General features: G+C 45.9%; 1 protein-coding gene across 1 annotated transcript; it reads right to left on the bottom strand.

The window, feature by feature from the left end:
* Positions 1-1,050: 1,050 nt before the first annotated feature.
* LOC123017742 (zinc finger protein OZF-like) lies at positions 1,051-10,322 on the bottom strand. Its single transcript, XM_044419257.1, has 4 exons — positions 10,239-10,322; positions 4,246-4,328; positions 3,622-3,748; positions 1,051-2,402 (listed from the first exon to the last, which is right to left on the bottom strand). Exons 2-4 carry the CDS (start codon positions 4,318-4,320, stop codon positions 1,138-1,140), a joined length of 1,467 nt encoding a protein of 488 aa, XP_044275192.1. The 5' UTR covers positions 4,321-4,328; positions 10,239-10,322; the 3' UTR covers positions 1,051-1,137.
* Between the last annotated feature and the right edge of the window lie 2,576 nt (positions 10,323-12,898).

The following is a 12,898-nucleotide window of genomic DNA, read 5'->3' as shown; positions in this document are numbered from 1 at the left end:
ACGTGTTCCCATGTCACCCCTCCACCCACGCAGCTGGAGCCACTGATTCTTTCTGCGTTGAGAGTCCGAAGTTGGAAGGTCGACCTTGGAACCAGAAGTTCACGGCCATTCTGGGGCACAGAGAGGAGAGAAGCAGGGCTCTCCCCCAATAAGATACATCTCGGTGTTATCTCAGCCTTTTCTACTCGCATACCAAGGCAAATGACTTTGAGGTTGGCCTTCCAGGTCATAGAATCACAGAACAGTAGAGTTGGAAGGCGCCATGAAGGCCGTTGGGTCCAACCTCCTGCAGTCGCACAACATCACGTTACACCATCCCACTCAGATGGCTGTCCAGCTTCTTTCTGAATGTCTCTAGTGTGGGAGAGCCCACCACCTCTCCAGGCAGCTGGTTCCACTGCTGTACTGCTGACATTTTTGTTGGGCATTTTTGTCTTTTGAACTTATGTCTATAAGAGAGGGATCATGATATTTGCACCCCACCTTTTCTCTAGTGTGAAACTCAAGCAAGCTGTGTGGTGTGACCAGGCCCGACCAAGAACAGGCCCGACCTAGACATCCTTGCCTTCAGCAACGTGAATGCTGTGGCCCAGGACCAACGCACCATGTGAAAACAGGGTAACTTGTGTGTGGCAGCTACCCTGCGGAGGTGGCCAAAAATGGCAAACCATCTTTGCAGCCACACCAGCCAAAAAGGTAGGTCAGTACTTGTGGGGTTTTTCTCCTGATGTCTGTTAAGGCTTAAGCGAGGAGTGGGTCATTTGTGAACCTGTAGATGCTTTTCCTGCCACTCCAGTCTGCCCTAGTTTGTATAGCCAGTAATAAGGATGATGCGTCTTCCAGATTTTTTTTTTGGCTTACAAACAGCCACTGAATTTTTTTCTTGTCATCTCCCTTCTACACATCCCCTCCCTCGTGCGAATCACTGGCTGTGTGAACAGCTTTGACTTGCACTACAAAACTTTCTACTGCAAAACTCTCCGAGTATTTTATAACGTCACCACAATGTGTCTTCCCTGATAAAGGAAAAGTGTTGCGCACACACAAAGGGAATGTATAGTGTCTGTTCCATGATAATTCTCAGATGGAACTGAGGTTTTTTTCTCTTACTGAATTGCTTCTCACAACTCAGGAATCTTATACAGTCTCCCCCTGTGTGAACATACTGATGGGAAACAAGGGCTGAGTACTGACCAAAACCTTTTCCACATTCCAAGGACCGATACGGTTTTCCCGTGTGTGAATTCTTCGATGCACTGTAAGGTATGCGCTGCAACTGAAGCGTTTTCCACACTCCAGGCATGCATATGGTTTCTCCCCTGTGTGAATTCTTTCATGTTGGTTAAGGTTGGAACTTCGAGTGAAGCTCTTTCCACACTCCAGGCATTTATATAGTTTCTCTCCTGTGTGTATTCTTTGATGTGAAGTAAGGCTTGTGCTTACAGTAAAAGTTTTTCCACATTCTAGGCATTTATAAGGTCTCTCTCCTGTGTGAATTCGTTCATGCTTATTAAGATTAGTGCTCTGATGGAAGCCCTTCCCACACACCAGGCACTTATAGGGTTTCTCTCCTGTGTGGATCCTCTGATGTGAAGTAAGGTTTTTTCTCCAGCTGAAGCTCTTGCCACACACTAGACAGGCATATGGTTTCTCCCCTGTGTGAATTTTCTCATGTTTCGTAAGGGCTGTGCTCTGAATGAAGCTCATCCCACACTCAAGACATTTAAATGGCTTCTCCCCTGTGTGGATTCTTCGATGAGAAATAAGGTCTGAACTCTGACTAAAGGTCTTCCCACATTCTAGGCATTTAAAAGGTTTCTTCCCCGTGTGAACTCTTCCATGCTTATTAAGGTTTGTGCTTTGACTGAAGCTCTTTCCACATTCCAGGCACTGAAATGGCTTTTCCCCTGTGTGAATTATTTGATGGGAAATTAGGTTTGAGCTCTGACTGAAGCTTTTCCCACACTCCAGACATTTAAAGGGTTTTTCTCCTGTGTGAGTTCTTAGGTGTTTAGTAAGGTTTGTGCTCCGACTGAAGCTTTTCCCACATTCCAGGCATTTACGTGGCTTTTTTGTGGTGCAAATTGATTGAAGTGAAGTTTGGGGCATACTTTGACCGAAACCCTTTCCAAATTCTACACACTTGAGTTCTTTCTCCCCTATATGGGTTTTCTGATGAGAAATAAGGTTTGCGTTCTGACTGAGTTGGTTTCCACACATCAAACCCTCAGATGGCTTCTCTTCAACATATGTTCTCTGAGCTGGAATTTCATGTATGATTCTTGGATTTTCTCCTTGCCTCCTCCACTCCTCTGGGTCCTTTTCCTCCACTTCTTTCTTGATAATTTCCACAGACATCCCAGAGAACTTCCCTGAATCTTCACTGCTCTGTCCATTTCCAGCTGGGAAAAAAGGCCCAAGTTAGTAATGGAACACTGAAATAGTTGCAAGGAGGCTGTTGGGAGTGAGACAGAGGGCTGCTTTGGGCACTCATTCTCCTGGTTTGAGGATTTGGAATTGGAATGCGAAGTGAAACAGGGGGAAGCCTGGGAATGGGGGCCAAGCCAGGACAATGAGATGAGAGAAGCGGAGACACATATAATCTCTGGGAATAACCAAGGTGATTGGTTCAACAAACCGCTCTGTGTATGCCCAGAGATCCATTCTGAGTTTTTTGTGCTTTTGGGTCAATAAAGGACTCCTTGCAAGGAAAACGGTTTGTGGCTTTTGAGTGCATGAAGGAGAAGTCCTGACTCTTGACAGAGGTACTACAGGTTCTTCACGCGGCTGCTTGCTTGTCTGCTTGTTTACACCCTATGAGCAAAAGACCAGAGGTGGGTGGGTGAGCAGGAGAAATGGGGAGGAAAAGGAGCAGGCCGTGGGAGGCTCCCTGGTGAGCCACGGACCCCCGGCAGCTGCCCCACCAGTCAGCCCTGTATGCCAGGCCCTGAAAGAGTCAGTGAATAAGGAAGGGATTCTAAAGATGTGCCCAAGAGACCAATTTCCATGGGGGAGTCCTGACTTTTCCATATGACCAGAACGCTCTTGCTAGTAATATTACATTGCATTTATATCCGGCCCATTTCCTCTTGGGATCAACCCAAGACTGCTTCTATTTTATCCTCACCACAACAACCCTGTGAGGTGGGCTAGGGTGAGAGGGAGTGACTGGCCCCAAGTCACTCAGGGAGCTTCAGGCCTGAGTGGCACCTAGAACCGGCTTTCCCAGGTCCCCATCACATGGGTTCTCAGGTATCTATCAGAACAGATGTCCATCTAGATTGGGGTGGGGAACTGCAGTCCGGGAGTCCCAGTCCGGCCCTCATGGAGCCTCAGTCCAGCCACCAGATATTCTGCAAGGGCCGTGCCTCCCACCCCACTTTGCCCAACTGCTGTGTTTGGAGATTTCTGGCATTTGTGCAGATTCCTCCCGTTCTACAAGGTAGAAATGGCTGGTATTTTGATCCCACCCCCTCTGCCCGTGGCCATTTCCACAGCTGGAGTGCAGCCCCAGAGGCCTTCTATAACACTGCATGTGGCCCTCAGGAAGAAAGAGGTTCCACACCCCTGATCTGGACGATTCGGCTCCTATCCATACAGAGCCAGATGTTGATACCGTACCTACGAAAGCAACAATCCTGTAATTCTCCTCCATGACTTCTCTGTGCAGCTCCCTTTGGTCCGCATCCAGCAGGGTCCACTCCTCCTCGGAGAAATACACAGCCACCTCCTCAAACGTCACGAGACCCTGAAAGAGGAAAATGTTCTTTCTCTGTCAATCATAGCACCCACCTTCAAAAGGCCACCTTCAGTTCGGTGTTACAAGATACTTTCCGACAGGACCCAAAGACTTTGGGCAGAGTTGTCTTCCGGAATGCCACCTCCAGTATCAGAGGCAGTGTACCTGTGTACACCAGCTGCTGGGGAACCTGGGCAGGACCCATATCCTGCTTGTGGGTCTCCAAAGGGCAACTGGGTGAACAGGATGCTGGACTAGATGCCCCCCGATCTGATCCAGCACAGCTCTTCCGATGTCGACAATATGGAAAGTCACATTTCCATAAATGGTCAGTGGACAACATTTGGATACTGAAACTCCTTCCAGTCCTCCCTGCAGGAGAAAAGGTCTGATTGGGCAGCCGCTGGCTGTCCTGCAGAACCAGGAACAGGTTCAAGGCCCATCACAAAGGATAAGGAGACACATCCATTCACCTGGCGTGCCTCCTTGGAGATCTGCCTCCTTACCTGAGCAGGTGGCATCACAGGGGCTTCCAACTGACTCCAGAGAAGAGATGATCTAGAGCACGGGGCCAACGCCATTCCACTTTCTGCAGGAGAGACAGATGTCAAGACATTCCCCTTTGACACACCGTGGGCGCATCCACACATAACAGTAAAGCATGCTGTGGTTTCTGCATGCTGTGGTTTCGTACGTGGATAAGGCTGTCAGACGATCACCTGGTGTCTACATGTGCATGGTTTCCATCCTCCCGCCTCAGTCCTCCTGCTGGTGCCACGTATCCCATCAGCCTCCGGGGCTGAAATTCAATCCCAGAGTGCACAGGTCCTGCCTATGTCACCATGGTGAAGTGTGGGAACCAACGAACAGGCCACTGTTTCTCTCCGTGGTTCCACAGAAACCAAACATACTGCACCACAAGACCACCACAGGGTTCCGACAATGCGACAGACCACTCAGCGGTGGGAACCATGGTGGATTGTCCCCTATATAAGCCTGGCCACTGCGTCTTTCTCCTCCATGATCCAGCTTCATGAGTCTGTTTCAAACTGTTCATTCAAGAAATGCCCATGTGTTTCCAGCAGGGAGGAAGAGGGAAAGATCGGCATAGTTCACACGGGCAACCTCTATTAGCTCCAAGGCCAAACTTAATTTCAGGGAAACCCTGGGCAGTCCAGTGGTGGTATTATTATTATTATTATTATTATTATTATTATTATTATTATTATCATTAGAACATTTCTATGCTGCCTCTTGCCGAAGCCTTGGGGCGGCTTACAACACAATACAACACAATACAATACAATACAAAAATAACAATATAAAATTAAAATTAACAATATAAAATAAATAAAAAATATAAAAGATATAAAAGAAGTTATAAAAGAAAAGAAAAGAAGTCGCCCTGGCCAGATAAATAAGCAAATTTTGTTAACAATTAAAGTGACGTTTAAATAAAAAGGTCTTCACCTGGCGCCGAAAAACAAGTAACGACGGCGCCAGGCGGACCTCTCTGGGGAGCGCATTCCATAGATTGGGCGCCGCCGCAGAGAAACCCCTCCTCCGAGTACCCACCCTCCTAATTTCTTTCACGGAGGGTTCCCAGAGAAGGGCCTCTCCCGCAGATCTCAAGGGGCGGCCGGGCATATATGGATGTAAGCACTCCTTCAGGTAACCAGGACCCAAGCCGTTTAGGGCTTATAGGTCATAACCAACATCTTGAATTGGGCCCGGACTTCAATGGGAAGCCAGTGAAGCTGACGGAGGACTGGAGTCATGTGAACATAACGCCCCGTCCCTGTCAGCAGCCAAAGACAAAAGGAAAATGTGCCAGCCTCTTTTAGTTCAAAGCTGTTCCTGCTAAGTCTTAAGGGAGGCATTTCCACCTTTCAGAATGGGGGAAAGACTTCAGACTAAAGACCAAATGATCGCTGGTCACTAGGTTCAGCCACCTGGGGAAAACCAGTGGGCCAGATTCAACCCACAGGCCTGGAGTTTCCCATCCTTGCCATATGGCATTGCAGACTCCGTCACATTTAGACTGATGTTCACACCACTGCTTTCTTCCCTGCCTTCCTCCATGCAGCCTTCATTCCAAACAGAAACTCGAGCAAAGCTGAAGAGCAAAGTCACAGGTACTTTTTAAAAGACTGCAAATTAGTATCTTGGCAATTTTGTCCATCTTCCATATAGCCTGAAGTGCCTGATCCTGCTTAATCCTGGAAGCTAAGCAGAGTTGGGCCTGGTTGAAATCTGGATGGGTTACCCGAATGCTGTGAACTGCCCAGAGAGCTTTGGTTATGGGTGGTATAGAAATTCAATGAAATAATAATAGAACAAGAACAACAACTTATTTCCATTAATGTACATTACCCCCAATTTCAAGACCCACCAGGAGATGTTCAGGCTGCAATGCAACTAGTTCCTTGCAGTACGGGTGGAAATGTCATAAAATCATAGAAGAGTTGGAACGGGCCATGAAGACCATCAGGCCTGCTGTTTCAGGACACCAATTTATACCATCCCACTCAGATGCTTTTCCAATTTCTTTTGGAATGTCTCTAGTGTGGGAGAGCCCACCACCTCTCCAGGAAACTGGTTCCACTGCTGTATTGCTTTGACAGTAAGGAAACTTTCCCTAATATCTAGCCTAAATCTGGGTTGTCACAACTTTAGTATCACACTCTGGTGTTAGCAAGAAGGGGCTTTGACCTTCCTCTTTGTGACAGCCTTTGAGGTACATATATAGGGGATATCATGTCTCATCTCCCCCTCTTCCCAAGGCTGAACATGCCCAGTTCTCTCCTCACAGGGCAGTGTTTCCAAACCCTGGATCATTTTTTTGCCCTCCTTGGGACTCTTCCTAATTTACCTGCATCTTTCTTAAACCTTGGTGCCCAGAACTGGACACTGTATTCCAAATGAGGTCTGATGAGTGAGAAGTATGGGGAAACTCCTGCTTCTTGTGATTTGAAAGTAATAATGCATCCCAAAAGAGCATTTGCCCTTTTGGTGGCTGCATCGAATTGTTGGCTCATATTTATGTCATTGTTCGCTCATGTCAAATTGAACAAGTAATGTCTACAAATAAATAAATGAACAGAGCAGCTTTTTAATTTCATGTCTCTGTACTCATTTCTTTTGAGCAATCCATGCAGGCAAGAGAATCGTCTGGTTGAAAATACTGGCAACAGAAGCGGTTCTCTGTCCATCTTGGCCAGAACAGAGATGGCATATGCTCGTTTAGCACTCCTGGTCCACTTGACAGTCACACTAGTCACTGAGGAAGAAAATTTCCTTCCTTGGAAACCAGAATAGAAGCAAAGGGGCTGAAAGAGGGACAGACAGCATGAGCACCCCAAAGCTTTTCAGGCTGGTGAGTGCCAAGGCAGGGGATTGAAACACAAGGCAGGGGTACGGATCCAAGCCCCGAAACATAAAAACATGCTTTGGAACATCAGAAGAGGGGGCCAGCAGAGAGCTCTTTGCTTTGCAGCAAACCAGCCCCCCAGCTAAAAAGCAAAGTAATTAAAACATCATATAAAAATCAGGAGGGGCAAGGACATGAGAATATCAGAGAAGCCCTCCTGGATCAGAAAAGGTCCCTTTTAGTTCAGGATTTTGCTCACAGAGCACCCCCAGCCACTCATAGGACCCCACAAGCAAGGAATGAGTGCTTCAGACCTAGCTCCAGACTTGTTAGAAGCTGAAACAGATACAAATGTCATAACCTGCAACCATGACCCTGAAAGGGACAAAAAAAAAAAAACACCCAGATGGGTATTTAATAAATCTTTATTAAAAGATAAAAATTTCAAAGAAGAAATAACCAAGGAATTAAATTTTTTCTTTCAAGTAAATAAAGCTGAAGAAACCTCTTTGCAAAATGTTTGGGACACAGCTAAAGCATATGTTAGAGGCCTTGTATATCCAAACGCATTGCATTTTGATATGATTGTGACATAAAATGATATTTTGAATAATGATGGAGGATTGAAACCGAACCAAGAGTTACAAGAGCAGGGTATTGATATCTCTTGGTGGCATAAGGCGCAAATACAATTGAGATATGTTAAAGATTATAAAATGTGGGGTGTTTATAAGGAATTCACAACATTTGACCAAGTGATCTTAAAATCAGATGAAAAAATGATTAAAAGACAGTATAATTTTCTTTTGGATATGAGAATGGAAGATGAACAAGCTAAGGAAACTATGATAACATGGGCACAAAATTTTGGATATAATATTGAGTTATAGAAATGGCAAAAGTTGTGGGAAAGAAATATCAAGGTAATCTTAGCAACCTCATATAAAGAAAATCTGTATAAAATGTTTTATAGATGGTACTTATTGCCAAACAGACTAGCAAAAATGTTTCCAAATATGTCAAATGGATGTTGGAAATGCAAACATAAACCTGGTACTTTTTATCATATGTGGTGAACTTGTGATAAGGTAAAAAAATATTGGGCTAAAATACATAAATGGCTTGAGGAAATGTTACAAAAATCTTTAATATTTAAACCTGAAGTCTTTTTTATTAGGCATTGTGTCTGATGATGTTGATAAGCAATGTATTTGATTCTACACATAATTATTGCAGCAAGGATTGTATTTGCCCAGCATTGGAGGAGTGAAGAACCACCCACTGATGAACTGATTTTAAAAAAGATTCTGGACTGCACTGAAATGGATAGGCTGCCTTTGTCTCTGAAGGAGAAAGAGGATACATACTTCTATCAAACTTGGAACTCTTTTTATTATTGGCTAGAGAAATATGACTATGCATAAATTTGAATATGTCTACGGATTGCTATAAAAAAAATGGGGGGCTGACCCAGTAGGTCTGATGTCTTTGATGACTGATGTTTTAGTTTCTTTTTTTTAGTTTGTAGAAAATAATAATAATAAAACTTTAAATAATAAAACTTTTAAAAAAGCAAGGAATGAGTGCTAATGCACCATTTCACCCATGTTCCCCAGCCACTAAATTACCCTGGCATTGTGTTTCGAATACTGGACATAACATAGAGGCATCAGGGCTATCAGCCATAAATAACTTCCACTCCCATAGTTCTCCAATCTTCTTTTGAAGTCATCCAAAGTGCTGGCCATCAATGCCATAATTTATCTGAAATCCTTCCTTGGGTCTCTTCTGACTCTCCCACCCATCATCTTCAAGGAAGGAGTCCTTCGGGATCTAGTTTCACGGGACGGGAAGAAAATACGTCTCCCTCACCATCGGTCCCCACGGAGCTACCCACAAGGCCTACACCAGAAACACCCTTCACTGCTCCACTTCTCCGCTCGTCCACTCGCCATCCTTGCTATATTCTGGGCTTTGCCACTTTGACCCCAAAAGCTTCTCTATCTGGCCAGGGCGGCTTATTTTATATTGTGTGTTTTAAATTATTATGATTATTTTATATGTATATTTTAACTTATTGGTTTTATTTATTGTTGTAAGCCGCCCTGAGGCTTCGGCGAATGGGGCAGCATAAAAACGTTTTAGTAAATAAATAAATAAATAAATAATGTGGCCCACCAGGCTGAAAAGCTTGAACACCCCTGGCCCACCGGACAACAGCGCAACAGCACCCTCTTGCCCATGTTCCCCAGCAACTGGTGTACGCACGCTTACTGTCTCTGATCCTGGAGGAAGCATGTGGCCATGAGGACTAGTAACTATGGATACGTGTTGGTCCAATCCCCTTTTCAAGCCGTCCCAATTGGTAACCTTCATGCCATCTGGTGGAATGGAAGGCCAGCAATTCCGGCTTTGCAATCCCAGAGCTTAACTATGCACCTTGCAAAGACCCTTTGATCTGCCCGGCATCTTCCGCCCATCAGCTCCATGGGGTGACCCCTTTGGGTTCGGGGAGTATGAGAGAGAGGGAGAAAAAATGCTCCGCTCACCTCTCTCTCCACACCCAGCATAATAGAAACACCTTTGTCAAGGCAGCCCAAATTCTCCGTTTTCCCAGCCTTAAAAATAAAGGGGCAAACCCCAAATTCTCTTCCAAGGGAGGTGCGACTGGCCCCACTTTATCTTGCCTTCGACGCCAAGTCAAGACTTTTTTTTATTCAGCATCTGTTTTTAGATGGGATTATTGGTTTGTTGCTGGTTTATTGTTGACCGTTTTGCAGGTTATTGTTATTGATCATATTGTCCTATTTCCCTCCTGTCTCCCATGTATATGGTTGTATTTTTAATGCATTTGAATGCTACTGTTTTATGGCTTTATTTCTGATTGTTATTTCTTTTGATCCGTATTTTAAATATTTTTATATTGCAGATGGTGAGACGCCCGGAAAGCGTTTGGCTATGGGGCAGCATACAAATGCGATAGATGGATAAATGAACGAATGCATCCACAAACCCCTTGCAGACGGACCCCTACAGGGAAACGCGGGGTGGGGGCTTGCATTTCCTCCCACCGACCCACCTCCTTCTTCCCAAGCAGGTTTCCCTCTTCCCGCCCCCGTTTCCACTCACCTCCTGCACGGGGGACCTGCCGAGCCTTTCTACCCCTTGCGCCCCGCCGGACACGGCCGAGCCGGGAAGGTCACTCGCCCCTTTCCCGGGGGGCTGGGGCACCAACCACAGAGATGAGAAAACGGGAGAGTGACACGTCCCACGGCTCGCATAGGGACATCGCAGGTTTCTTGGGAAGCCGTATGCCTCCCCGATAAACATCAATGAAGGAATTCGGCATTTTAAGGTAGCTGTGACTGGGGAGCCGCGGCCCTACCACGACCCCTCTGCAAAAAATAAAATGAACTGGGTCTTTTCTTTTCTTTGGGGGGGGGAGTGATTTTTTAAAATATGTTCCTGTTTAACCCTTCCATAGAATGTCAGTTGATGGGTGATATGTGCACTGAAAATTAATTCATGCATGGAATGCAATTAAGTCACGGTGATAGGGAATCATGGTCAGCCGTGCGTTTTATGATTTTAATGAAAAGTATTAGTATTGGCTGAGGGTCCCTCTGTATTTTTCTATCTCTTGGTTAATGAAAGGTTTCTTCAGCGGTCACCATGGTGATGAACGAGTAGAGTCACCTGCTTCCTAACTTCCGGTTCCGGTTAGAACGTCACCTCACGCGGGGAGCCTTCTAAAGCAGCCATTTAACTCCCGTCTCTCTTTGATCCTTTTCTTTGTTCTCCTCGGAGTAGATGCGAGCAGCAGGTGGGAAAAGTGGAGCGATTTTCCCCCCTCACTGAAGTGAAATGGCTGGTCGAGGGCAGATATTGGGGTGGGGACACAATGCAGAGGCGTTGCAAGGCTCAGGCCGCAGGGCTCCAACCCCAGATTTATTTTCCTAGGGCTCGTGATCTGGTCCTCAGTGTCCACTGGTACTAATGGAAGGCTTATTCCTGAAACTAACTGCCGAAATGAGGGAATTTTCAAGGGGATTGATACCTTTCTCCCTCTTGCAACAAACGCAATTCAGCTTACAAGGTCATTGGCCTCTCCAGTTTATCCTCACATCAGCACCCCCGCGAGCTAGGCTAGCCTAGCCTGAGATGGAGAGACTGGTTTAAAGAACTGGGACCCAGATCTCCCAGTCCAATGCTCTCACCACCATGCCACAGTGACTAGGAACTGGTGAAACAATTGAACTGGTGAAACAATCCTATGATTATGATTATAGTTCAATCCCACCTTTCTTCCTCTTGCAAGGAACCCAAGGTGGATTACATGGTTCCCCCTCCTCTTCACTTTCCTCACATCAACAACCCTGTGTGGTAGGCTGGGCTGAGAGTTCGTGACTGGCTCAAAGTCACGCAGTGAGCTCCGTGGCCGAGGGTGCACTAACATCTGGATCTTCCAGGTCCCAGTCCAACACTTCAGGGCCTCCTGTACCCTCCTAAATGCCCCTTCCATGGTAATTAAACTTCTTTAAAAAGGTGCCAATTTTGATCCAAATTCTTGAGCCTGAGGCTTTCAGTGGCCATTTGTCCTACCGGTTGTTGGGAGCAAAGGCAGCCAGGAGAGATGATGAAGGGAAGGGAGTGGGTTTTGTCCTCCTAAAGGCTTAAACAATCCAAGCAGGAGATCCTTTCAGAGATACCTCAAATGCATGCTAAATCTTGATCTTGGGGAAGAAAAATAATCGCTCCACTGGACTATACGCTGGTCAGACCTCACTCCAAATAGTGTGCCAGTCCTGGACACCACTGTTAGCACACAGAGGTGGCAGATTGTGAATTAATCAAGTTATGCTGGATGGCATGACCAGTGTACGCCACTGCCATTTTGAACAGGCAACCCCTGATTGGCTGGATCAGGGGTAGTCTCAAGATGTGCAGCCTAGCTGCCACAGGTTAAGCCTGTTTCAGTCTCCTTACACTTATGGGTGAGACCACCCAGGCCCGGTTACTTACAACAGCATGCTACCGGGCAATGGTCTGCACTGCCAAGTACAAGCTTTTAGAACATACACAGAGTATTTTATGGATTCTGAGTCACATGGCATAGCAGCTGATCAGGTGATGACAAAATAAGGGGAACACAGTGAAAAAGAATGTGAGATCTACAGAGACTTAATACAATAGCTTTGATTACAAGGGATTAACATAATCACTGAGGCACAGGGATTATGGTGGCTTTTGGCATGCAAATGAGGGTGATTGCAATAGTGCTAGAAAAGCTTGTCTGGTGCCTTATCAGTTTTGTTAGCTGTTAGCCTAAGAATTGTCCATGGGGTTTTCATGGCAAGGATACTGGAGTGGGTTGCCATTTCCTTCTCCAGTGGATCATGTTTTGTCAAATATGCAGATGATACCACTCTAATGGCAGAAAGTGAAGAGGAACTGAAGAGCCTCTTGATGCAGGTGAAAGAGGAGAGCACAAAGTTGGCTTGAAACTCAACATCAAGAAAACTAAGATCATGGCATCCAGTCCTCTCACTTCCTGGCAGATAGATGGGGAAGAAATGGAGATAGGGACAGATTTTATTTTCCTGGGCTCCAAGATCACCGCAGAAGGGGACTGCAGCCAAGAAATTAAAAGACGCTTGCTCCTGGGGAGTAAAGCTATGGCAAATCTAGACAGCATACTAAAAAGCAGAGACATCACCCTGCCAACAAAAGTGCATATAGTCAAGGCTACGGTTTTCCCAGTTGCAATGTATGGCTGTGAAAGCTGGACC

This window comes from Varanus komodoensis, unplaced genomic scaffold (genome assembly GCF_004798865.1).
Source record: "Varanus komodoensis strain SLA01 unplaced genomic scaffold, ASM479886v1 scaffold1002, whole genome shotgun sequence".
In the NCBI taxonomy this organism is placed as follows: domain Eukaryota; kingdom Metazoa; phylum Chordata; class Lepidosauria; order Squamata; family Varanidae; genus Varanus; species Varanus komodoensis.
This window is presented reverse-complemented; position numbering and strand designations above follow the sequence as displayed.

Excerpts from the sequence above, each read along its gene's own strand:
- LOC123017742 (XM_044419257.1), bottom strand. The coding sequence starts at position 4,320 with ATGGCGTTGGCCCCGTGCTCTAGATCATCTCTTCTCTGGAGTCAGTTG. Across the intron at positions 3,749-4,245 it reads CTGTGATGCCACCTGCTCAG|GGTCTCGTGACGTTTGAGGA; the intron begins GTAAGGAGGCAG and ends TTCCTCTTTCAG. Across the intron at positions 2,403-3,621 it reads CAGGATTGTTGCTTTCGTAG|CTGGAAATGGACAGAGCAGT; the intron begins GTACGGTATCAA and ends CTTTTTTCCCAG.